Genomic DNA, 24,466 nt, shown 5'->3' with positions numbered 1-24,466 from the left:
CCCAAGTGCTTGGGCCCTGCACCGGCATGGGAGACCAAGAGGAAGCACCTGGCTCCTGGCTTCAGATCAGCGCAGTGTGCCTGCCGAGGCGGCTATTTGTGGGGGGTGAACCAGTGGAAGGAAGACCTTTCTCTCTGTCTCTTTCTCACTGTCTAACTCTGCCTGTCAAAAAAAAAAAAAAAATCACTTTTTTGGGGTGGAAGAAATAACCAAGTTCAAGGTCTTGTACATTTTAGATTTTGACACAAACTGTCAAATTCCTGAAGAAAAACTGGGCAGTTTTCCTCCCAGCACTGAGATTACTGCTGTAATCTTGGCAGGTATGATAGGTTTAAAAAAAAGTGATAGCTCTTTTTTTTTTGGACAGGCAGAGTCAGACAGTGAGAGAGAGAGAGAAAGGTCTTCCTTCCATTGGTTCACCCCCCAAATGGCTGCCACAGCCGGCGCGCTGCGCAGATCCGAAGCCAGGAGCCAGGTGCTTCCTCCTGGTCTCCCATGAGAGTGCAGGGCCCAAGCACTTGGGCCATCCTCCACTGCCTTCCTGGGCCACAGCAGAGAGCTGGACTGGAAGAGGAGCAACCAGGACAGAACCAGCGCCCCAACCAGGACTAGAACCTGGAGTGCCGGCGCCACAGGCGGAAGATTAGCCTAGTGAGAGGCGGCACTGGCCAGTGATAGTTCATTTTTTAAATTTTGTATTGTCTTGGTTTTAATTTGTATTTATTGTATTTGTGTTTAAAATTAGACTGTTTTTTTTTTTTCCATTGACTGATAAAGGCTTGTATAAAACAATGATACAGGACCAGTTAGCAAACCTAGCCCTATAACCTTTCATCAAAAATCATCTCTTTTTCTCCTTTGATTTAAATTGCCAGGTTTGGGGCCGGCATTGTGGGTTAAGCTGTGTGTGTGAGGCCGACATCCCATAATGGAGTGGTGGTGGTTTTGGTTTCACTTCCGGTCTGTCTTTGTGCTGCTGCTCCTGGAAAGACAGCAGAGAATGACCCAAGTGTTTGGGCCCCTGCCGCCCACGCATGTGGGAGACCTGCATGGAATTCTGGGCTCCTAACTTTGGCTTGGCCCAACCCTGGCTGTTAGAGCCATTTAGGGAGTGAACAAAAATCTCTCTCAATCTCTCTTTTTCTCTGTCACTCTGCTTTTCACATAAAAATACATCTTTAAAAAAAAATGCCAAGTTTATGGGGTAGGCATTTGGTCTGGAGATCAAAGTGCTCATGGCTCAAACTGGAGGATCTGGGTTCGGGTTCTGCCTCCACTCCTGACTCCAGCTTCCTGTTAGTGCAGACCGTAAGAGGCAGTGGTGACGGCTCCAGTCATTGAGTTTCTGCCTCCCATGTAGGAGACCTGGATTGCATCTCGGTCTCCCCTGGTGTGAGCTTTTGGTGAGTGAAGCACTCTGTCCATCTACAAACACTGCCCCCTCCCATACCCCATCCTCTTTGCCTCTCAAGTAAATAAATAAAAATGATACATAAAATAAAATGACAGGGTTACTATGTATAGTGTTCTCAATTTGCTGGAGTTTATTTCTGATGCTTTGTATTATTTTCTACAATACCACACTATTTTATTTTTAATTAAAACATTTATTTTCATTTTATTTGAAAGAGAGACAGAGACAGAGATGAGAGAGAGATAGAGAGAGATTTTCTATCCTCTGCTTCACTCCCCAAATGCCTGCAATAGTCGGGACCAGGCCACAGTGGAGCCAGGAGCCTGACACCCCATCTGGCTGTCCTGCCTGGGTGGCAGGGACATCACCTGCTGTCTCCTAGAGCGAGCCTTAGGAAGCTGGATCCGGAGCACAGTATTCAGGACTCAAACCAAGCACTCGAATGTGGGGTGCAGGGGCCCCAGGTGACATCCTAATCGTTATGCCGAACACTGCCCTCCCACACCACGCTATTTTAGTGCCTATAAGTCCTATAGTGAATATATTTTACTTTATATCAAAATTGAGGACAGAGCAGCGCCTACCTGCCGTGGAAGCAGTGATTTGTACAGTTGGGCCCGTCTCCCTGCCAGCTCCAGGGACAGCTCTGTGACAACCAGCCAGTGGCAGTTTATTAAGAGAAGACTTTTGTGCAGACCCCCGGCACCCTGGCTTGAGCCTCGGGTGCTGCTGTGCCCCTGCAGGCCCCTGGAGTTGCAGGCCACACAGGGGTCTCCCCTGGGGTGCTCAGGCAGCTTTACCTTTGTCTCTTCCCAGGCTGGGAGACCCAGGGTGTCCAGGGACCCAGAGATCTTGGGTATGGGCTGCCTGCTGGGGCTCCGCAGCCTCTGGTCTCCTGGCCGTTGCTTGGACTGACAGTCCTGACCGACAGCTGCTTCTCTGGGAGGCAGGGAGGACAGTGAGGCCTGCTTGGGACTGTGGATGAACCTGGCCGGACCTCCCCAAGGCTGGAAGGCCAGGCGCTTGTCTGGCTGGCACCTCTCCTCCTCTGGCTCTGCCTTCTGGCCGGGCTGGGCCGCTGCTGCGCCTGCTGGTTGAGGTCAGCACTATTAATAACCAGCTTAATCCTGCCCAAGCCTGGGCAAAGGGAGGAGCAAGGAGGGGATTGCCAGGCAGTCAGGGGACCCACAATGTCTGCAGGTGCAGCCCAGGGCACAAGGCTATGGTGTGCAGGCAGCCAGGCCAGACCCCCCTCCTAGGGAGAACCTGAGAGCTTGGGGTCATTCTTGGGAACCTGGGATATAAGAGACTGGAACTTCCTGGGACAGCTAGTGGGGAAGGTATCAAGGATCCGTATCCAATGGTGGGACCCCTTGTTTGATCTGGGGTCCTTGGTGTCTTCCCTATGAGAAAGGCAGCTGAGCCAATGAGTGGGGCCTCTCACCAGTGCCCATGTGCACTTGAAGCCCAGCATCTAGGAATGTTTCCTTATGGACTTTGAGAGACTAAAGATTGTTACCTTTTGTTTGCATGGGGGAAGGGGATCCTGGCAGTTTGCTAAAATGGGCATTGTGTAGGATGGGGACTGGGCTTTCTGGTGCCCCTGGAGACCTTTCTGTAGCCAGCCGAGGGTTCAGAGCACCTGCTGTGGCCGGAAGGTCATGCGGGGGCAGCATGAGTGGTAGTGACTGTCCAGCACAACGCTCCCTGGGCTGTAGCCTGGTCAGTGGGAGATGGACGCTGGGCAGCTGATGCTATGGGAGGAAGCGGGCTGGGGGCTGGGGCTGGGGATAGCCACGTGTGAGCCAAGGTCAGAAGGAGAAGCGTTGCAAGGGAGGCCAAGGAGTGGGAGTGGCTGCCCATGGCCTCAAGCAGGTTGTGGGTCCGCTCATTGCCTGCCCTCTGATTGGTGACCTGGCAGGTGTGTATGTGTGTGGTGGGGGTGTGACTGCCTGCCTGAGGGCTGTCTCTAGGGTGTCTAGAGGCCTCACCTGCAATTCTCTAGCAGGTGGGGGGAGTCCTAGCTGGCTGCTCCAGGACAAAGGTTAGCAAGGGCGGGTTGGGCAGGCGGACTGCCAGGTGAGGCCCAGGGCAGTCCCCAGTCGGGCAGTCGGAGGGGCCAGCGGGCTTCCAGGTGCTCCTTTCTGGGAGCCCTTTGTGGGAGCACTTAAATTCAGGAAGGCTCAGGAACCTGGATTCCCAGAACAAGTAGTGCTAGGATTTTTTTAAAAATTACTTTAATATATTTCTGATTATGAAATTAATAGTATTTGTTATGGAAATTTGGAATTATAAAGAAAAGTACAAAAAAGAAAACAAAAGCCATCCCGAATGTCCTATACTGTTAAACCAAACCATGAAATTGCAGTTTTTGGTCAAAAACTATCAAATATTGCAATTTCATGTGGCTCAACCAACGATGAAAATTTCGCTGTATTGACTTCATCATTCAGACTTTGAAAAATATGAGATTTTCCAGCTGCAGCTGTGTTATTTAAATGTTCATTTCTCTCCCCAGCCACCCCCAAGAGATGGCTCATTACAATAGTTTCTTGTTAGAGTTCAGTTCCATATAATGAAAATCATAAAAGTAAACCTCAAGTTGATCTGCTTATTTTTTTTTTTAAGATTTATTTATTTATTTGAGAGGCAGAGTTGCAAAAAAACAGAGAGGTCTTTCATCCGCTGGTTCACTCCCCAGATAGCCACAGTGGCCAGAGCTGGGCCAATCTGAAGCCAGGAGCCAGGAGCTTCTTCCGGGTCTCCCACGTGGGTGCAGGGGCCCAAGCACTTGGGCCATCTTCTACTGCTGTCTCAGGCCACAGCAGAGAGCTGGATCGGAAGTGGAGCAGCCAGGACTCGAACTGGCACCCATATGGGATGCCGGCCCTGCAGGCCGAAGCTTGACCTACTATGCCACAGCACCGGCCCTGATCCACTTATTTTAAAATGATTCTTCAGTTAGCAGTGATTTCTGAGGTATAAAGTAGAAACCGCTCAGTTACTAAAACATCGAATAACTGTTTATTCTGTATCCTTCTTCTCCTGGTTCTGCTGCTGAGTGGGTGTAGAGTAGTAAAGAGAGGCGGCCAGGCCCACCCCCCCTCAGGCTGATCCCCTGCAAGGCCAGGGTGGAGCTGCCCTGGGCGTTGTGTTTGAAGTAAGGGACCAGGTGCCAGGGCTCGGCATTAGAAGCTGGGGAGAGGGGTGACCGCTGAGGTCAGGAACACAGGGAGGGCGTGTCTGGGATGCCCAGGGGAGGAAGGATTGTCAGGAGCAGGGAGGGAGTGACCCTGTGGTCAGCAGGCCATCTGAGAGTGAGACCCTGTCATCCTGACAGGATGAGGATGAAAACATGCCCCCTCTGGGCAAACAAATTAGAAAAAGGCCAACACAGCCCAGGGGACCTTGTCTGGCCCAGCAGAGGAGGAACGACTGGCCCCTTAGGCAGGAACCCGGTGTGCAGCCCCAGCCAGCCAGCCATCAGCAGCGCCAGTGCCCGGAGCTCCTAGCAGGCCCAGCAAGGGTGAAGGTGCTGGCATCCGCAGTGCCCAGGGCTGCACGCCTACCCGGTGCCTGTCGCGCAGACGGCTGCCGCCAGAGGGCGCCCACGCGCAGCGGTGACTCCCGGGAACAAAGAGGCCTCAGAGGAGGCAGCTGAGCTGGAGTGGCACCAAGACCTTGCCCGGGGCTTCAGCTCATTTCGCCCACTTGAGGGATGTTTCTGCCCTTGAGAGAAGCTGCCAACCTTTCCTCGTGAGGCCAGCGCAACCCGTGACTGTTTACTGGCCAGGATTTAGTCTGAGCCTGTGGCATCCGAGCTTCCAGAGCGAGGGCAGGACAGTTAACCTCGGCAGAGGACGCTCCCCCATCGCCTGCACGGGGGTCCTCGCCCACCCAGACGCTCCTGTCGCCTTCCTGTTGTCCCCCTTCGCTTTATTCCCTCAACTTGTTTTGCAGTTTTAAAAAAATCATAGAGACCAGGTCGGTGCCGCAGCTCACTAGGCTAATCCTCCGCCTTGCGGCGCCGGCACACCGGGTTCTAGTCCCGGTCGGGGCACCGGATTCTGTCCCGGTTGCCCCTCTTCCAGGCCAGCTCTCTGCTGTGGCCAGCGAGTGCAGTGGAGGATGGCCCAAGTGCTTGGGCCCTGCACCCCATGGGAGACCAGGATAAGTATCTGGCTCCTGGCTTCGGATCAGCGCGGTGCGCCAGCTGCAGCGTGCCAGCTGCGGCAGCCATTGGAGGGTGAACCAACGGCAAAGGAAGACCTTTCTCTTTGTCTCTCTCTCTCACTGTCCACTCTGCCTGTCAAAAAAAAAAAAAAATTATAGAGACCAGGGTGGTGACACAAAGTTAAGGCGCCACCTGTGACACGGGCATCCTATATGAGTGCTGTTTTGAGTCCCAGCTGCTCCCTGCTAATGCACCTGGGAAAGCAGCAGAGGCTGGCCCAAGTGCTTAGGCCCCTGCCACCCATGTGGGAGACCAGGATGAAGCTCCCGGCTCCCGACTTTGGTCTGGCCCAGTCCCGGCCATCGGGGAGTGAACCAGCAGATGGAAGATTTCTCTCTCTGTATCTCCCCCCTCTTCCAACATCATAAGTAAAGCTTAAGTAAAATATGCCCATCAACAGAACAGTAGAGAAGGGATCTCAAGGCTCCTCCCACAAGCTCCACACCCTCCAAAGGGGGCCTCTGTTGTCCAGGCACGTCTGAGCGCCCCACTTGGTTGCTGTGCAGGCCCTACCTTTAGCCTGCTCTTCCAGCAAGAGCTGTCTTGGGATCTGTTGTTGGATGGCGGGGTCCAGGTTCTTGCCTCTGACACGGGAAGGAATTCAAGGAGCAGCCACAGCAAGATACGGTGGAGAGGGATTTGTTTGCCGAGTGAAAGCACACCTGAGAGCACGCTTGGCAGAGTGTGAGGTTATCCCTTATGATCTGGAGGTACTGAGTCTTCGTAGGGGGTGGGCTGTGAGTTCCACCCATTTTCTTGCCACTTGGAAGTCTGGGAAGTGTCAGGTTGTCAGGTGCCCGGTGGGCGTGTCAGCCATGATAATTTTATTATAATGATATTATGGGCTCTACGTCATGGCCGGGATTCGGTCAGCAGCTGTGTTGGTTATTTTCAGCCTTGGCTAGTCCACCCAAAAGGTAGGATGGGCAGGGTTCTTGGTCCTCGTTGCTTTCTTGCCTGTATCAGTGTCTGCCACATCCTGTCCATCAGCTGTATGGTGTCCTCCCTGGAGCAGCTGCGGCCCCCGTGTTGGGCTCATGCCCCGTGGCCACTGGGTTGGGGCCATTAAAAAGAATGTTGCAGGCCGGCGCCGCAGCTCACTAGGAAAATTCTCCACCTTGCGGCGCCGGCACACCGGGTTCTAGTCCCGGTCAGGGCACCGGATTCTGTCCCAGTTGCCCCTCTTCCAGGCCAGCTCTCTGCTGTGGCCAGCGAGTGCAGTGGAGGATGGCCCAAGAACTTGGGCCCTGCACCCCATGGGAGACCAGGAGAAGCACCTGGCTCCTGCCATCGGATCAGCTCGGTGCACCGGCCGCAGCGGCCATGGGAGGGTGAACCAAAGGCAAAGGAAGACCTTTCTCTCTCTCTCTCTCTCTCTCTCTCTCTCTCAGTCTCACTGTCCACTCTGCCTGTCAAAAAAATTAAAAAAAAAAAAAAAAAAAAAAAAGAATGTTGCAGCGATTCCCCATTGCTTTTGTGAAGGTGCCCTCTCTGGAGGGGGAGCTCCTGGAACAGGAGTTTCCGAGTCCAAGGTTAGGAGCCCGTAATGTCAAGACATCCTGCCCAGCTGGCCTCCTGAAATGTTGTACCCTCTCACCTGACCACCAGCGGAGTAAGTGGAAGGCCTGTTTGTCCCTTTTGGGGATGCCAGAGTGGGAAAAGCTGCCTTGCTTTCCTTTCTGTCCCGTTTGGCGACATAGTTTATCTGGTGCATTTCTTAGTTCTCAGATCCTGGTAGCCCCGAGCAGACTCCAGGGGCCCTGGGCTGACTGGCTGCTGCCCTGCCCGGGGAGCCCGGCCGATCCCTCGGCACTTGTTGTCCTGTCTCTGTAGGAGGGGATGTTTGATCAAGGCCAGCCACGGTTCTGTCCAGCAAGGTGCTAAAGCCGTTCTGACCTCAGCTGTAGTGGGAAGTGCTCATACATGTGTCAGCGACTCACAAAGCACCACCCGCCCTGCCGCATCACATGGGCTGCGCCATGATCTTATTTTTTTTTTAAAGATTTATTTATTTATTTGAAAGGTGGAGTTATAGAGACAGAATCAGAAAGAAAGAAAGGCCTTCCATCCACTGGTTCACTCCCCAAATGGCCGCAACGGCCAGAACTGGGCCAATCTGAAGCCAGGAGCCAGGTGCTTCTTCCAGATCTCCCATGTGGGTGCAGGGGCCCAAGGACTGGGCCATCTTCCACTGCTTTCCCAGGCCATAGCAGAGAGCTGGTCAGGAAGTGGAGCAGCTGGGACTCAAACCGGCACCCATATGGGATGGGATGTCGTCACCGCAGGTGGCAGCGTTACCCACTACACCACAGCGTCGGCCTCACAGTGTTCATTTTTCACCTGACCCAGGAGCCCTTGCATTCTGGGTTTCCCCTTAGAGGCCCCTGGGAGTTGTGAAGAGCCCATCCTGGAGCTGGGGGTTAGGAGGCACGGAGGTTCTGTGATCTTAAAGACAAGGAAAACATCCTCTCCCCCCGGGAGTTGGACAGAGTGTCCAGTCCCCAGAGAGGGGCCCCCACAGGTGGGTTGTGAAGGGGGATGGTATGGGGGAAGCCCCTTGTCCAGTCTCCCAGGGCTTCTCTCTTTCCCCAGGTGCACACAGTTCCATACCCTTCCTGGTGCCCCCCTTTTGTCTCTCACTGGGGCTGTGGCATAAGAGCAGGGGGCACCCCGAAAAGGAGCCTGGAAGCGCTGCCACCCACGCGGCTTCTGTGGAGGGTCCCGCCCTGCCCCTGGCTCCACACTTTCTCCTGTGTTAGATTAGGTCAGGGGTGGCCTCTCTAATTATCGTCTCTGCCGACCTAATTGCAGTGGGCTAATTTGGTAATGGCTTTGGGAACTGGGAGCCTTTGCTTGGGGCGGTATTGCAGCCCCTGGGTCCCAGCAAGGGAGCTTGCCAAGGACAGTCCCGCGAAGGAGCTTGACTGTGGCCCCAAGGCCCTGTGGCCCTGTGCGAGTGGGCAGCGTGGGACCCTCTGCGTGCAGCTGTCCCGTCTGGTCAGTGCGGGTCTTTTCCTGGTCCGGGAGCCCCAGGAGCCCGTGCTGAGTGGCATCAGGCAGGGCCTTGCCAGTTTTAAACAAGTGCTCTTTAACGGAATGCCTTTAAAAAGGAGCTTGGTTTTCCTCCTCATAAAAGCAGTATCTGTTTGCCACGGAAACGTCAGAAAATGCGGGAAAGGGGACGCACCCCGGCAGGCCTCCACCCCTGTGACTCACGACCGTCAGCGTGCCCGTGTTTGGTGGAGAGAGTCTCATGCCTGGCGCCTGTGCTCCCGTTGTCCCCGCAGGGAAGTCCCACCTGGCCATCGTGCAGAAGGTGAACAACGAGGGGGAGGGAGACCCCTTCTACGAGGTCCTGGGCCTGGTCACCCTGGAGGACGTCATCGAGGAGATCATCAAGTCCGAGATCCTGGACGAGTCGGACATGTACAGTGAGTTCAGCTCTCTCCACGGGCCACAGCCCCCATCTTGCCTGGACCCAGAAGCCTGGGGCTCCTGGGTGGAGAGGCCCCGGCGAGCAGCGAGCCCGTGGGAGCCGGGACAGGAGGCTGCGCTGGTCCTCGGGCCGGAGCTGCTGGCGTGTGGGGTGGGGGGAGGGGCGGAGGGGGTTCTAGTCAGCTCTGAGTTCCAGATTCTTTCTCTCGCAGCTGACAACCGGAGCCGGAAACGAGTGTCTGAGAAGAACAAGCGTGACTTCTCAGCCTTCAAGGATGCTGACAACGAACTCAAAGTGAAAATCTCGCCCCAGCTCCTCCTGGCCGCTCATCGCTTCCTGGCCACGGGTAGGAGCACAGAGAGGGCCAAGTGGTGTTGGTGGAAGTGCAGGCAGGGGAGAGGGGCAGCAGGTGCCAGGACAGCGCCAGGCCCCTGGAAGGCACAGTGCACCTCCCTCCTCCCTAGGGCTTACACTGCAGGCTTCCAGGGAGCAGCCAACTTAACTTTTTTGTTTTTCAAAAAATACTTATTGGGCTAGTGCCATGGCTCACTTGGCTAATCCTCCGCCTGCAGTGCCAGAATCCCATATGGGTGCCAGGTTCTAATCCCGGTTGCTCCTTTTCCAGTCCAGCTCTCTGCTGTGGCCCGGAAGGGCAGTGGAAGATGGCCCAAGTGCTTGGGTGCCTGCACCCGCATGGGAGACCAGGAAGAGGCACCTGGCTCCTGGCCTCAGATTGGCGCAGCTCTGGCTGTAGCGGCCATTTGGGGGGTAAACCAACAGAAGGAAGACCTTTCTCTCTGTATATCTCTCTCACTGTCTAATTCTATCTGTCAAAAACAATTTAAGAAACACTTATTTATTTATAATTTGTTTGAAAGGCAGAAAAAGAGAGAGGGGGCCAGCGCCATGGCTCACTAGGCTAATCCTGTGCCTGCGGCGCTGGCACCCCGGATTCTAGTCCTGGTTGGAGCGCCGGTTCTGTCCCGGTTGCTCCTCTACCAGTCCAGCTCTCTGCTGTGGCCTGGGAAGTCAGTGGAGGATGGCCCAAGTGCTTGGGCCCTGCACCCACATGGGAGACCAGGAGAAAGCACCTGGCTCCTGGCTTCGGCTCGGCACAGCGCACTGGATGTAGCAGCCATTTAGGGGGTGAACCAACGGAAGGAAGACCTTTCTCTCTGTCTTTGTGTCTCATTGTCTAACTCTGCCTGTCAAAAAAAAAAAAAAAAAAAAAAAAAAAAAAAAAAAAAAAGAGAGAGAGGGGCTGGTGTTGTGATGCAGTGTGTTAAGTTCCTGCCTGCAATACTGGCATCCCATGTGAGTGTCAGAGTCCCGGCTGCTTCACTTCCCATCCAGCTCCCTGCTGATGCACCTGGGAAAGCAATGGAGGATGGCCCAAGTGCTTGGCCCCCTGCCAGCCATGTGGGAGACCTGGGTGGAGTTCCCAGCCCTGGCCATGGTAGCAATTTGGGGAGTGAACCCGAAGATGGAAGACTTCTTTCTCTTTGTAACTGCTTTTCAAGTAAATAAATAAATCTTAAAATTAAAAAAACGAAACTAAAAAAAGCAAAGAGAGACAGCGGCAAAGAGAGAGACAGAGACCTTCCAACCACTGGTTCTTTAACTGCAAGGGCTGGACCAGGCTGAAGTGAGGAGCCCAGAACTCCATCTGGGTATCTGACACGGATGGTAGGCACCCAGGTACTTGCAGGGTGTGTATTAGGAGGAGGCTGGACTCGAACCAGGCACTCCAGTATGGGATGTGGGTGTCCCAAGCTGGGACTTAACTGCTGTGCCAAACGCCTACCCCCAGAGTTACTTTTTCTTTTTTTTTAAAGATTTATTTTTCTTATTTGAAAGTCAGAGTTACACAGAGAAAGAGAGAGAGAGAGAGAGAGAGAGAGTGAGGTCTTCCATCCGCTGGTTCACTCCCCGATTGGCTGCAACGGCCAGAGCTGTGCCGATCCGAAGCCAGGAGCCAGGAGCTTCCTCCAGGTCTCCCATGTGGGTGCAGGGGCCAAGCACTTGGGCTATATTGTACTGCTTTCCCAGGCCATAGCAGAGAGCTGGATCAGAAGAGGAGCAGCCGGGACTCAAACCAGCGCCCATATGGGATGCCGACACTTCAGGCCAGGGCATTAACGCACTGCACCACAGTGCGCGCATCCCCCCCCACCCCCCCCACCCCCCACCCCAGAGTTACTTTTGCAATAAGCCTGAAGTCCTTGAGAGGGCACCTCGGAGATCAGTAAGGAGAAGGGGGCCCTCCACTTGCTGGAACTCGCCCCTTGCCTGCCCATGCGCCCGAAGAGCCTGTGCTCCACCCTGGTCTCAGTCTCCTGCCTGCCCCCTGCCTGTGTGTGCTGGGCCCTGCAGGAACTGACCTCGAGACCAGTGACATTTCTGTTTTCTCACCCCTGGTTCAGTCGCCAGGACCTAGGTGACAGATTGGAGAAATACCAGCCTCCTCCATCCCTTCTGCACAACCCACCCTCCTTCCCAGCCCTCAGTTGGTAGCAGTGTGATCATTCTTTTTCCTTTATGTTTGCTACTACAATATTAATGTTGATAACAATAGTAAATTTTTTTAAATATTACTGTTTTTCCTTTTTAATTTATTTATTTGAGAGGCAGAGTTACAGAGAGAGAGGCAGAGACAGAGACAGAGAGAAAGGTCTTCTATCTGCTGGTTCACTCCCCAAAATGGCTGCAATGGCTGGAACTTGGCCAATCTGAAGCCAGGAGCCAGGAGCTTCTTACAGGTCTCCCACTTGGGTGCAGGGGCCTAAGCATTTGGGCCGTCTTCCTCTGCTTTCCCAGGCCATAGCAGAGAGCTGCATCGGAAGAGGAGCAGCCAAGACAGGGGCCAGTGCCCATATGGGATGCCGGCACTGCAGGCAGAGGCTTAGCCTACTATGCCACAGTGCCACTCTACCCACCTCCCACCCCCCCCTTTTTTTTTTTTACTCAAAACGCAGAGTGACAGAGAAAGATCTTTCATCTGCTGGTTCACTTCCCAGATGGCTTCAATGGCTAGGGCTGGTCCAAGCTGAAACCAGGAGCCTGAAACTCCATCTGAGTCTCCCACATGAGTGGTAGGGACCAAGCACTTGGGCCGTTTATTAAGCAAGGAGCTGGATCAGAAACGGAGCAGCCAGCACTCTAAACCTGCACTCTGATATGGGATGCCAGCATTCCCGGCAGCTTCTTAGCCCTCTGTACCGAGTGCCTGTCCCCATAGTGATGATCCTGGTAATTCTAGGGACACTGATTAAGCACTTCCCACGTGCCAGGAGTGTGTCTAAGTGCTTTATTTGTGTTATCCCATTTGACCTCGCAAACCACCCAATGAGGTTTTATCCCCAGTTGATGTATGTGGAAACTGAGGCACAGGTTAGATAGTTAGCCCAAGGTCATGTGCTGTTGGGACCAGGGCCACCATCCCGGCCAGCGCCGGCAGACGGAAGACTTGGGTCTAAGCAGTCAGCAGCCAGGAGCAGAAGTGAGGGAGTGCCTGAGCCAGTGGGCACCAGCTCAGCTCAGGGCTGCCGCTGCAGTGACCGAGCCCCCGGGCTGCTGGCCTGGCCCCGCGTGAATCCCCCCTCTCTCCTCCTCCAGAGGTCCCCCAGTTCAGCCCCTCTCTCATATCGGAGAAGATCCTGCTGCGGCTGCTCAAGTACCCAGACGTCATACAGGAGCTCAAGTTCGATGAGCACAACAAGTACTACGTCCGCCACTACCTGTACACCCGAAATAAGCCCGCCGACTACTTCATCCTCATCCTGCAGGTGCGCGCCTCCTCCTCGGGCCACTCCCCACCCCAGCTTCTGCTGCCCCGCAGCCTCTGCTCGCCCCACAGTGCTCGTCCTCTCCCCCGGGGCCGCCTTGCACCTGCAGGGCAGAGCCCTGAGCACGCCAGGACTCTGGGCCACCCCTGCCTCCTGCGGCTGGCTGCGCCACTCCCGCGCCTCACTGCCACACCTGTCTCCGCCTTGTTTTTCTTCCCTGTAACCCTGACCTTGTGTTCTTCCAGGGGAAGGTGGAGGTGGAGGCAGGGAAGGAGAACATGAAGTTTGAGACGGGTGCCTTCTCCTACTATGGGACCATGGCCTTGACCTCGGTCCCCCCTGGTGAGTTATAGGGCTGGGCCTGCACCTTTCTCCTGCATCCCAGAACTGAGGTGGTTTAAGGTGTGGGAGTGAGGGTGGAGAGGCGGTGGTGTGTGTATTGGTGAGGGCCAGGCTGCCAGGGCCTAGAGGAGGTGGCCTGGAAGAGCAGGGTGACTTGCCCCTTTCAACGGGGTCCAGAGGCCCAAGTCACAGAGACGAGAAGGGAATTCTTAGCGAAGGCCTGGGCAACCAAGGCGGGTATCCTGAGAGGGTGAGGAGACCCGCCGTGGAGGGCAGGGGGGTGGACTATGGGTAGGAAAGGACACATCAGGGAGCCTCAGAAAGTCACAGGCCTTTAGGTAGCTATTACATGAAGTCAGAAGCGCTCGTGGCCCGCTGTGAGAGAAGTGTAAGGAGACCAGGATGGACTGGCAGGGCCAGGCGGCCTCAGTGCCCCTGCTGCCCGTGACAGCAGGCGGAGGTGAGGACTGGGGCACCCAGAGCGCCCATAGTTGGGAGCCAGGCCAGGGCCTGTTTAGCAGGGTGGGTTACAGATGGTCTTAGCTTTTCCAGGGGCTTAGCCACTGCCTTTGGTTAAGGGTTGGTTCTGATGGAATAAAGGGACTTGGGGGCAGCCAGAGGGGGAACAGGGTCCCCTCCAAGAGTGCTTATGGGAGGTCTGGGGAGAGACACTCTGCTTCTCCTCCCCTGCCAGAGAGGCTGTGTGTTGAGGGTGGGAGCCCAGCAGGCAGGGCCCACAATCCAACCCCACTCGCTCCTCACTCCATGTGCACCCTGACCTCGGGAGCCTGCTGCGGGGTTGACCAGTGATACTCAGGCCGTGCTGGTGGGCGGGTGGCTGTGGCTCCTGGGGAACCTGTCCTTTGACACAAAGGAAGCCATGTTGGGGGCCAGGACACCTGTGTGCAATGACACTGCATCCTCTGTGCCCCACCAGGATGAGCTAGGGTGGCACAGCTGCTGGCGGGGGTGGTGGATAAGGCACCAAGTTGGAGTAGGGGTCCCTGCCTGGACGCCTGAGGTCTGGGAAGGACTTGCCTGCCTGTCCCAGAAGCTCCTGTCGTCATCCGCCTTGGGGAGGTCTTGTGTGGAAGGAGAGTGGTTATGTGTGACTGCCCAGATGCTGCATCCCTGCTGCACAGCCCTGGCGATTTGGCCAGGCTTCCTGGCTCCATCCTTCTCCCTTCAGCCCTCAGTTCTGATGTGGGTGGCCCGGAGGGAGGGGGATGATTCTGGGCTCATTCCAGCATCAGTTCTGTCCTCGGTGTAGGGCAGAGCAGCCCTCCTGCCAGAGCTCCGCCCCCTTCCCACTGTGCTCCCCTCTGCTGGTGGTACCGGGCTCCCATCAGCTCTGTCTCTCCATGCTGTTTCCTGTGGCTCCGGGTCCTGCCTCCTGACCTGGCCCTGGATACTGACCCTCCTCCTCTTTTGCTCCAGCGCCGTCAACCCAGGTCAGGTGTCCGCTTGGCAAGCGGAACTCCTTGCTCTCCTGGCTCTCAGGTAAATGTGGCATGGCTAGAGAGGTTCACACTGCCACCTGTCGCCTGGCTGCCCCGCAGCTGCACTAACTCCTCCTCTGGGCACACCTGGGGGCCAGCCTGCCTTGTACTGGCTCTGCCCGGCCTGGGGCCCAGTTGCTGGGTGGCTTTGTCCTTGTTCTCAAAGGGCCTCCCCAAAGGTCCTTAAGTCTCTGAGAAGATGCATGTGCAAACCCCTATAGACAGACACACAAACATACCCGCAGATGACAGGCCGGGAATAGAGGACTGCTCCCAGCCAGGCCAAGTGTGCACTCGCCAGCCTTGCCCACCAAGGGCAAGGGCAAGCCTGGAGGAGACCGGGCAGCTGCTCTGCACCCCTGCTGCAGGCCGCTCCCTGGCCTTGGCCGGGTGACTTCTCACTCATCAGCTTCTTCTCGCACCTGCTTAGCCTTCCTCACAGCCTTGGCTTTCTGTTCTCTCGTTGTGTCTGTGTGCCCGGGAGAGGTGGCACAGGGCAGTTAGCAGCACAGTCCCAGTGTCAGGCCCCCTTCAAACACCACCTCCACAGTCACAGCTAAATGACACCCGTTCATCCCCGGGCCTCACGTGGAAAGGAGGATGATCCGTATACTAGCCTCCATAGAGCTGTCAGGGGCAGGAGGTGACAGGGCTGATATAAAGTGTTTACTTGGAGCTCCATTATTATTTCTTTCTTTCTTTCTTTCTTTCTTTCTTTCTTTCTTTCTTTCTTTCTTTCTTTCTTTCTTTCTTTCTTTTTTTTTTTTCTCTATTACAACTAAAATGTCCTATTCTAGCTGGAAAAGAATTTAGAAAAAGGCCATTTGCTCTTTCTGGACATGGTGCCAAGCTGGACTGGGTGGACCCTGCCTGCTATCATGTTTTAAAACAGTTTTATTTATTTATTTAGTCAGAGTTTGAGGGAGAGAGAGAGAGAGAGAGAGAGAGAGAGAGATCTTCCATCCACTGGTTCACTCATCAGGTGGCCACAGTGGTGAGGGTTGAGCCAAGCAGAAGCCAGGAGCCAGGAGGTTCATCCATATCTCCTACATGGGTGCAGGGACCCAGGGACTTTGGGCCATCTTCCACAGGCCATAGCAGGGAGCTGAATTGGAAATGGAGCAGCCGGGATTCGAACTGGCACACATAAGATTTGCCAATGTCACAGGCGGCCGCTTTACCTGCTGTGCCACAGTGCTAGCCAGATATCACACTTCTGATAGCTGTCCTAGGAGTTGGAGGGAGTAGTGTAGGGCCAAACTCACTCAGTGTGAGGTGTGCTAGGATTCTCATGTGCACTGAGGCCACATAGTGTGGGCTGGCGCTGCTCTCGCAGCAGATCCTGGCCTGGGCTGGGGAGCCCCATGTGGGTCAGGAACATTACAAGTTTCACAGACACCTTTTTTGTTTTAATTTCTATTTATTTGAATGAGAGAGAGCGAGAGCACTCTCATCCAGTAGTTCACTCCCCAAATGCCTGCAACAGTCGGGCCTGGGCCAGACCAAAGCCAGGAGCCCGGAACTCAATCTGAGTCTCCCACGTGGGTGATGGGGGGCCCAGCCACTTGAACCATGGCCTGCTGCCTCCCAGGGTACACATTAGCAGGAAGCTGGAATCTGAAGTAGAGTCAGGAGTTGAACCCCTGCACTCTGCTGTGGGATGTAGGTTTCCCAAGTGGCATCTTAACCACTGCCCCAAGTGCCTGCCCCACATTATAGCCATCTTTGAGCTGTTTGGACCTCAGCAGCCCTAAAAACCCTCAGTCATTTGTTTCCTACTTCATATTTGTACAGCTGGAATTTTTTTCTTAATTGTTCCAAAGCCTGCCTTGCTATTCTGACCTTCTGTTTCAAAAATAAATAAAAGAGTGACTTAGAGGAAGTTGCACTCCCCTTCACACCCCGCCAGTGTGACCTCGGCTTTCCTTCCCTCTTCCGCACTTGCTGCTGTTCACGGCTAGCCAGGGGGTTAAGCATGCATGTCTCGAATTCTGATGTCTTTACTTCATACAGGAACATAAACTAGTCAAATCCACACAGTGTGCACCGAGCAGGTGGGCCTCCCTTTATGAATTCTCTGCTTTATGCATAATCATGGGGGTCTTTATTATAGATAACATCTCCTTATGCCAAAAATTTTTTCTGTGTTTCTTTTTAAAGATTTATTTATTTATTTTAAAGGTATAGTGGCAGAGAGAGACGGAGAGAGAGAGATTTTCCATCTGCGAGTTTATTTCCCAAATGCCTGCAACAGCCAGGTCTGGGCCAGGCAGAAGCCAAGAGCCAGGAACTCTGCCTGAGTCTCCCACATGGGTGGCAAGGGCCCAAGCCTTGAGCCATCATTTGCAGCCTCCAAGATGCATTAGCAGGAAGCCAGATTGGAAGTGGAGCAGCCAGGACTTGAACCAAACACTTCAATATGAACATGGTGTCCCAAGTGACAGCTTAACCTACCGTGCCACAACACCCACTCCTAAGATGATTTTCTTAGGCTACTCTTCCAAGAGATATAATTAACCTTGTCAAACTTCCTAGTTTTTGTGATATTGCTTTATTTTAATCATAAAAGCAATATAGCATATTTAGGAGATCGGGAAACTAAAACATCATTTCATTACTCAGAGGCATACCTTCTAGTATATTTATTTATTTTCAGGATCTCTAGCTTTTTGCTTTTTTGAAAGAGTTACAGAGAGAGGGAGAGATAGAGAGATCTTGTACCACTGGTCACTCCCCAAATAGCCACAACAGTAAAGGCTGGACTGGGCCAAAGCCAGGAACCTGGGACTCCACCCAGGTCTCCTATGTGGGTGGCAGAGGCCCAAGCGCTTGGGCCATCTTTCACTGCTTTCCCAGGCGCATTAGCAGGGAGCTGGCATGAAAGTGGAGGAGCTGGGACTCAAACTGGTGCTTAAATGAGATGGTGCTGTCATAGGCAGCAGCGTGACCTGCTGGACCACAACACCAGCCACTAGGGCCTTTAGCTTTAATAGGTCATGTCACTAATTTGTGTTGGTTTTAAATTCAGTTCCTGTTTCTGGGTGTCAATAAGCATTAACTAAAAACATTCTGGGGCTGGCACTATGGCACAATGGGTTAAGCCGCGGCCTACAACCCCAGCATCCCATGTTGGAGTGCCAGTTCAGGTCTTAGCTACTTGCTTCTCATCCAGCTCCCTGCTAATGTTCCTGGGGAGGCAGCAGCAGACGACCTAAGTACTTGGGCCCCTGCCACCCTCGTGGGAGATTCAGACGGAGTTCCTGGCTCCTTGCTCCAGCTTGGCCCAGACTTGGCTTTTGCAGCCATCTAGGGAATGGATAGTGGTGGAAGATTCTCTCTCTCTCTCTCTCTCTCTCTCTCTGATGCTCTGCCTTTCTAATAAATAAATAAATCTTTTTTTTTAATTAAAGATAAACGTTCTTTTTTTTTGTTACGCTAGAAGTTTATCAAAGTTATTACTCAAGGTAGGAACTTGCATTGCACATAGTTCTCTAATGATCCCTTTATTTCTTGTTCCTGAAATAGACTGTAGTTTCCTACTCTTATAAATGAAAGTCAAGCTTTACTTAAGCACAAGGGGAGACCATGACTCAATTCTTCTGTACTGTTGGAAGCCCTATTGGTCATTGAGCCACAGCGTTCACGTTCACGCTCTTCAGTAGCCGTTTGTTAGAGCAGCTAACATAGTACTACATAGTAGTAACTAAGCCGATGAGCTTGGTCCACTTTCTGGGCTTTAAAAGCCTGCGTGCCTTCACTAGGAGCTTTTCTGTGTATGTCAGTGTTTTCCGTGCTTTCCTAGCTACGCTAATGATGCGCAACGTGTGCAGCTGCCTTTTCCCTTCCTCTTTTGCTTGAATTTTTGCTTACTTATTTGGGAGACAGAAAAATGGAGTCAGAGAGAGCTGCCATCTGCACGGGGGCCAGGTCTCCCACGTAGGGGGCCGAGATCCGGTTCCTTGAGCTATCAGTGCTGCCTTCCAGGGTCTCTTTCAGCAAGCAGCTATAGTGAGGACCAGAACTGGGAGTGGAGCCCCTGGCCCTCGACATGGGACTCCGGAGTCTTAACCACTAGGCTAGATGCCTGCCCCTCCTTCCTCAAAATTTTGAGCTGGAGTCACCTCCCCCTTCCCACGGAAGGAGGTCTGTGCTGCCCCTAGCGGCAGGAAGAGGCCATACCACCTTTACTCCAGGTGCCACTTGCAAAGCCTGGAACTCAAAGGGCCTGTGGGTTCCTGTGGGAAGGAACAGCTGCTCGCTGTGTCTGCCAGGCCATCTGAGGTGCGGACAGGCTTGGGTAGACTGAGATGCCTTTAGCTCTGAGCGCTTTAGGATGTGTGCATTTAAAAGTGTACGGTTTACGTCACTTGCCATAGTAAGCTGGTATTGAAACAAAGGCAGCAGCTTGTCCACCACGGGAGGGTCATCATGGTGTCACCCCGGGTGACGAGCTGTCGGAGAAATGGGGCATTTGGTAACTGTAAACTGTGTTTTGGTTTCTGTTTTCTGGTTGGTTTATTTGATTTGGCAGACTTTTTAGCACGTGTTACACACCACTTCTAAACAAACTAACTCTGGCTTTGATGAGGTCAGATCTTGTGTGGTTCTGTGTGTCCCTAAGAATTTTCCTGCACCTGGGCTTCCATCCATGGCTGGGAGCGGACACCAGGATTCCTGGGCTGATGGCTCTGCTCTCCCCTACAGACCGCTCCCCGGCCCACCCCATGCCCCTTAGCCGCTCGGCCTCCCTCAGTTACCCGGACCGCACAGATGCTGCGACCACAGCTACGACCCCCTTGGCGGGCAGCAGCAACCAGTTCGGTAGCTCCGTCCTGGGCCAGTACATCTCTGACTTCAGCGTGCGGGCGCTGATGGACCTGCAGTACATTAAGGTGAGTGCCTCCCAGGTCCTGCGTGCGGCTGCGTGTTTGCATCGCTCTGCTCTGGAACTGGCCACTTGCTGCCTTTCCCACTAAACCCGCCCCGAGGGCCAGGCCCCAGGGGGCTTTGGCTTCTTGCTCTTGGTCCTCCTCTTTGCAAGGGTTTCCAGAGGCTCTGCCTGGGTGCGCCTCTCTCGCCCAGGGCTGGCGCGGGGGTCTGCCTGCCAGCGCCCGCCCAGCATGGACTCACCCCGTCCTCCCACAGATCACGAGGCAGCAGTACCAGAACGGGCTGCTGGCCTCGCGCATGGAGAACAGCCCTCAGTTCCCCATGGACGGGTGCACCACCTGCATGGACAGCCCTGCCGAGAAATGTGAGCTGCCCGTGGTGGACGAGACGACGACGCTTCTCAACGAGCGCAACTCCTTGCTGCACAAAGGCTCCCACGAGAGCGTCATCTGACAGGAGGGCCCGGGGCCCCCCGCCCACCCTGCGGGGGCCTCCCCAGTGGGCCCGCATCAAGAGAGGGAGCCTGTACAGCCAGAAGGGTAGACGGCCATGGCCCAGCCAGCTGAGCAGCCAGATGGCCCCTGTGTGGGCATTTGGCCTCTCTGGGGGCCTCCGACCAGCTCGGAGGTGGCCGTGGCTACCTGGCCTGGACTGGTGGGACAGTGGGCTGGCTACCTTGAGCAAAGGCAATTTTTTACTGAAAGAATTTCTAAATGGGACTTAGTGCTCCTCTTTTTAAGTATCATTTTGGGAAGGGAAGACAGGGTTAAGGAACTTTATTTAAAAAAAATACAAACTTTTTTTTTTCTTCCGGAGGGGGAGGGTATCTCACCCCGGGAAGCAATAGCCATAATGTGCTCCCAGCCGTGACCTCCCAGCTTCTGTCCCTGACTCAGGGAGCCCACCCTCCCTTTCCTGCACCTGCTCCACCTCTGCCGCCACCTCCAGCTGCAGAGGTGGGACCCCAGAGCCTGCTGGGGGCGAGTTGTCTCTCGGGAAGAAGGCGGCTGTCCCCAGGAAGCAGAGCACCACGTGGTGTTGACATCAGTGGTGTGGACATGTGCACCGAGGCTGGTCTGAAGTCGCCAAGGCCGAGGGCTGCTGGATAACTGTGATCAGGGACACGATTATCTAGCTGTAGAGAAGAGCACACGTACTCCTGTCAACCGCTGGACCCAGGAGCCTCCCCGGTTGTCCCGGTGAGTCGGGGCTCAGCCGAGGACTCTCCCCCGCCTCCCATCTGCCCTGGGGACAATGTCCTCCTCCTGGTCCTGGGGCTGACTCAGAGCATCAAGTAGGGCCCCAGGCCTGTCTGATTGCTGCCCTGCCCTCACTCGTACCAAAGGTTGCCCCCTCAGTGGGGCTGGCATCTTCTACGTCGGACGTGACTTGTCAAGGTGACTCTGGCGTCTGTGTTGTTAGCAGCTAATCCCACCGCCACCTCACAAGGAGAGTCAAGGCTCAGCTGTCGCCATGAAGCCCTTTCCGGAACTTCCTGTTTCTAATCCCCAAACCTCACTCCTCCCGGGGGTTGGGGACAAGAGGACATGGTGGAAGCCACTGAGCAAGTTCTAATTGCCCTTTCTTCTGCGGCGGCCCAAGGCTCACCTGACCTTGTTCATCCACCTTTGGAATTCAGGAAAAGAGAGTTCTGCTAAAGGCATGCAGCTGGCGGCCCCCCTTCCCCGTGCCTGCGAGATCCTTGGGCAGTCACACGGGCCTTGTCTGCAGCCAGTGGTCCTGTACGGAAGGTGCCATCTGTGGGAAAGCCTTCCCGGCGCCTTTTTCCTGGGCTGACCTGACCCTGCCACAGAGCTCCAGGCTTCCGCTGGGGAGGCCGTAGGACCAAGGGCTGTGTCGGCCCTTCTGTCAGGTGGGACAGAAGCTGGGGCCTTGAGATCCAGGTAAAGGAGACCGCGGGCCTCCCGCCTGAGTATTCACGCACTCCTGTCTCAGTCCACGGAGCCCTGTCACCCCAAGTGCTCTGCTTTCCAGCCGCCTGCCCCTGGCCAGTCTGAGTGCTTCCTCAGTCACAGAATTTACTCCTAAAAGCCTGAACGGTAGGTGGTGACACCCATGGGTTCTCATTCATCCATAAGGAAAAAAAGACATGGGACCTTTGGTCCCTGGTAGGGAAACCTCTTTGTTTTCTGCAGGAGCAGCTTGCTCCCGAGTCCTTGTAAGAGCCGGCAGAGCCACGTTCCTGAGCGATCCGTGTGCAGGCACAGCAAAATGCATCGGCCCCACCCAAGTGGGTGTGCGTGCAGCAAAAGGAGCAGGTGTACGCACTTCCACAGCTACCTCTGTGCACACACAGTTTCTACCAACAGGTGGTCCTTCCCCCGTTCCTTCCCCGTTACAATCACTTCTTGTAGAGGGTCATAATTATTTCCAAATATTACTGGTCCGATGACTTCCTCCTCCCAGTGCAATTTTTCACTTCCTATTCCAACCTCCGGTTCTTGGGCTGAGCCATACCCTGGACCTGGCCCACCCTGCTTGTCTTCCTTGTTAGGGAGACCTTTGCAACTGGCATCCAAATGGGTAGGCAAGTCACAGCCACCGTAGCAAGTAACTCCTATTTATTTTGCGTAAGATTTTAATTTGTATATTTTTGTGATTTATTTTGGCATTGTTATGAGTTTGACTCTCGGGGAGTTTTGTTGTTATGACTCTTGTGTCTTTTGTCACAAAACAATGATAATATTTGCTAAACAATATATGGAATTTATTTTTGATTGGTAATAAAAGATGAAATATATATAAATCTTGGTGAGCTGCACCTGGCATGTTTGAGTTGTGTCCGTGTTCCCTGTCTGTCACAGATGCAGAAGTGACTGTGGCTGGCTGTCACATAAGACAGGACAAGGGGCAGCAGAGTATCCTTAGGTCGTTTAGCAGGGAGAGGCTAGCAGAAATTAATTTACAAAATGGATCCACGGTCAAGGCTGTTGGCACAGGAGTCCAGAGTGGCAGGTGCTGGTAGACATCCAGGTGAAGTGCCCCGGGCCATGGCCACAGCCTGTGAACCAGCTGCCACAGGGGCTTAACCTGCAGCAGCTGGAGGCGCACCTGGGACGGGCAGCTCACCCCTTCCTTTCCTGGGAGCAGAGGGGTGAATGGAGCTTGATCCAGAAGTATGATCGCGTCTTTATACGCTGCAGCGGCGCTACTCCGGGGCCGGTTGTGGTTTCAAAGTTGAAGTGTTCATCCCTTGGACGCCTTGAGTGACAGTCACTTCCCTGCACCCACCCCAAAGCCGCAGCTGCACAGACCCCTCTTCCAGCACGTGTAGATGCTGCTGGCTGGTGGGAGCGATCAAGTACACTGAGGCCAGGGCTCCACAATCCTGGCTTAACTTGAGCAGACAGACTGGGGAGTCTGGAGGAAGGGAGGCACTTGGGTAAGTGACAAAAGGAAGAGGATATTCCAGAAGAAAGGAGGAACAAATAGAAAATGTGCGTAGGAGGGCTCCATCTGCTTCACACATCCAAGACCCACTACGGGCCAGGTGCTGCGGACTCATCAGCGAGTTCAGTGAGGAAGACCTCCTATGGAGACGGTCACACCAGGGCCTTTTGACTTGCTGTCTCCTTTGCTTAGGACACTTCTTCCGGGTGGAGTGAAGCTCACTCCCTATTTTAAGTCTCTGTTCAAATGTCACCTCCTTGTTGAAGGCTTCCCTGATTACCCCCATCTCAAACAGCATCTCCCAACCCTTCCCCAACCCCTCTGTCTCCTTATCTTGCCCTGCTTTTCTCTATAGCACTTACTGCTGTATATTTAAAAAACAGACTTGTGGGGCAGGCATTGTGGCACAGCCAGTTAAACCGTGGCTTGTGATATGCCAGCATACCATCTTTGAATCCCAGCCGCTCAGCTTTCTGCTAATGCGCCTGGGAAGGCTGCAGATAACGGCCCAAGAGCTTGGGTCCCTGCCACCCACATGGACGACCAGGGTGGAGTTTCTGGCTCCTGGTTTTGGCCTGGCCCAGCCCTGGCTGTTGTGGGCATTTGGGGAGTGAACCCGTGGGTGCAAGAGACCTCTCTCTCATCTTTGTCCCTCTGCAGTGAGGGACCTTAAAGCCCGCTGATGCTGTGGATAAGCAGGGATGGGACAGAGAATGGCACGGAGCAAGGAACGAGCTGGTGAAGTGCTGGTGAATGCCACCTGGAGCAGCTTTGTTTGCCTCCTACTGGACGATGCGTATCTCTGGGTAGTCACACTTTATAAGTCTCATCCAGCTGTTCTGCCATGCAGAGTTGTTTTTTTCCTCCAAGAATTAGAATTGGTTGTTTCCCAAGGGTACTTGATGCAAGGTGTCCAGCGTGTAACAAATCTTCCCAGGCAGACGAATCAATTAATTCACAGGCTTTTATTGGGGTTCCGCTCCCTGGCGAGGTTCCCCAGTCCCAACAGAGCAACAGAGCAGGGGCCGGGGAAGTCGCGTGTCAGAGATTGGGAGAGCTCCTTTTATAGATACAGGGCATGGGGGTTAAAGGTTGAGGCGGGTCTGATCCTCATTGGTTGACCTTTAGGCACCCGCAGGGACCTTGACAAGGACTTTTCTTCCCCGCAAGTACAGGTAGGAACTTTCCATTCCCGGAAGTATAGGCCTTCCTTCCACGCAGATCCCAAAGCTACCACTTGAGACTAAGGAAAAAGTACCTCAACAAAGGTGAGAGCCCTGTCTCTAACTCCTCTCTCCTCTGGAACTGTTCTTCGCTAATTAACGACTTCGCAGGCACTTGACATGTTTGAAGCACATCCATCAGTTATCTCTCAATGTAGGCCTTTTACCTTGACTTGGAGACAGAGAAATGAGAACTAAAGAAGCTCAGTCCATTGAATAGGAGTAAAAATTT

The 24,466-nt window shown here is 54.1% G+C and overlaps 1 protein-coding gene across 2 annotated transcripts in view; it reads left to right on the top strand.

Moving 5' to 3' along the window:
- The window catches only part of CNNM4 (cyclin and CBS domain divalent metal cation transport mediator 4), a 50,077-nt gene extending 27,710 nt beyond the window's left edge, over window positions 1-22,367 (top strand). The window contains exons 2-8 of one of the 2 annotated variants that reach the window (XM_017339876.3): window positions 8,936-9,079; window positions 9,296-9,430; window positions 12,700-12,869; window positions 13,115-13,211; window positions 14,649-14,711; window positions 19,415-19,602; window positions 19,856-22,367. In XM_017339876.3, coding sequence (XP_017195365.1) covers window positions 8,936-9,079; window positions 9,296-9,430; window positions 12,700-12,869; window positions 13,115-13,211; window positions 14,649-14,711; window positions 19,415-19,602; window positions 19,856-20,053 — 995 coding nt within the window. In that variant the 3' untranslated portion in view covers window positions 20,054-22,367. The remainder of the gene's footprint in view (window positions 1-8,935; window positions 9,080-9,295; window positions 9,431-12,699; window positions 12,870-13,114; window positions 13,212-14,648; window positions 14,712-19,414; window positions 19,603-19,855) is intronic. The other variant, XM_002710030.5, reaches the window with a different exon arrangement.
- Window positions 22,368-24,466: the final 2,099 nt, after the last annotated feature.

The sequence above is a fragment of the Oryctolagus cuniculus genome, chromosome 2, assembly GCF_964237555.1.
Source record: "Oryctolagus cuniculus chromosome 2, mOryCun1.1, whole genome shotgun sequence".
NCBI lineage: Eukaryota > Metazoa > Chordata > Mammalia > Lagomorpha > Leporidae > Oryctolagus > Oryctolagus cuniculus.
This window is presented reverse-complemented; position numbering and strand designations above follow the sequence as displayed.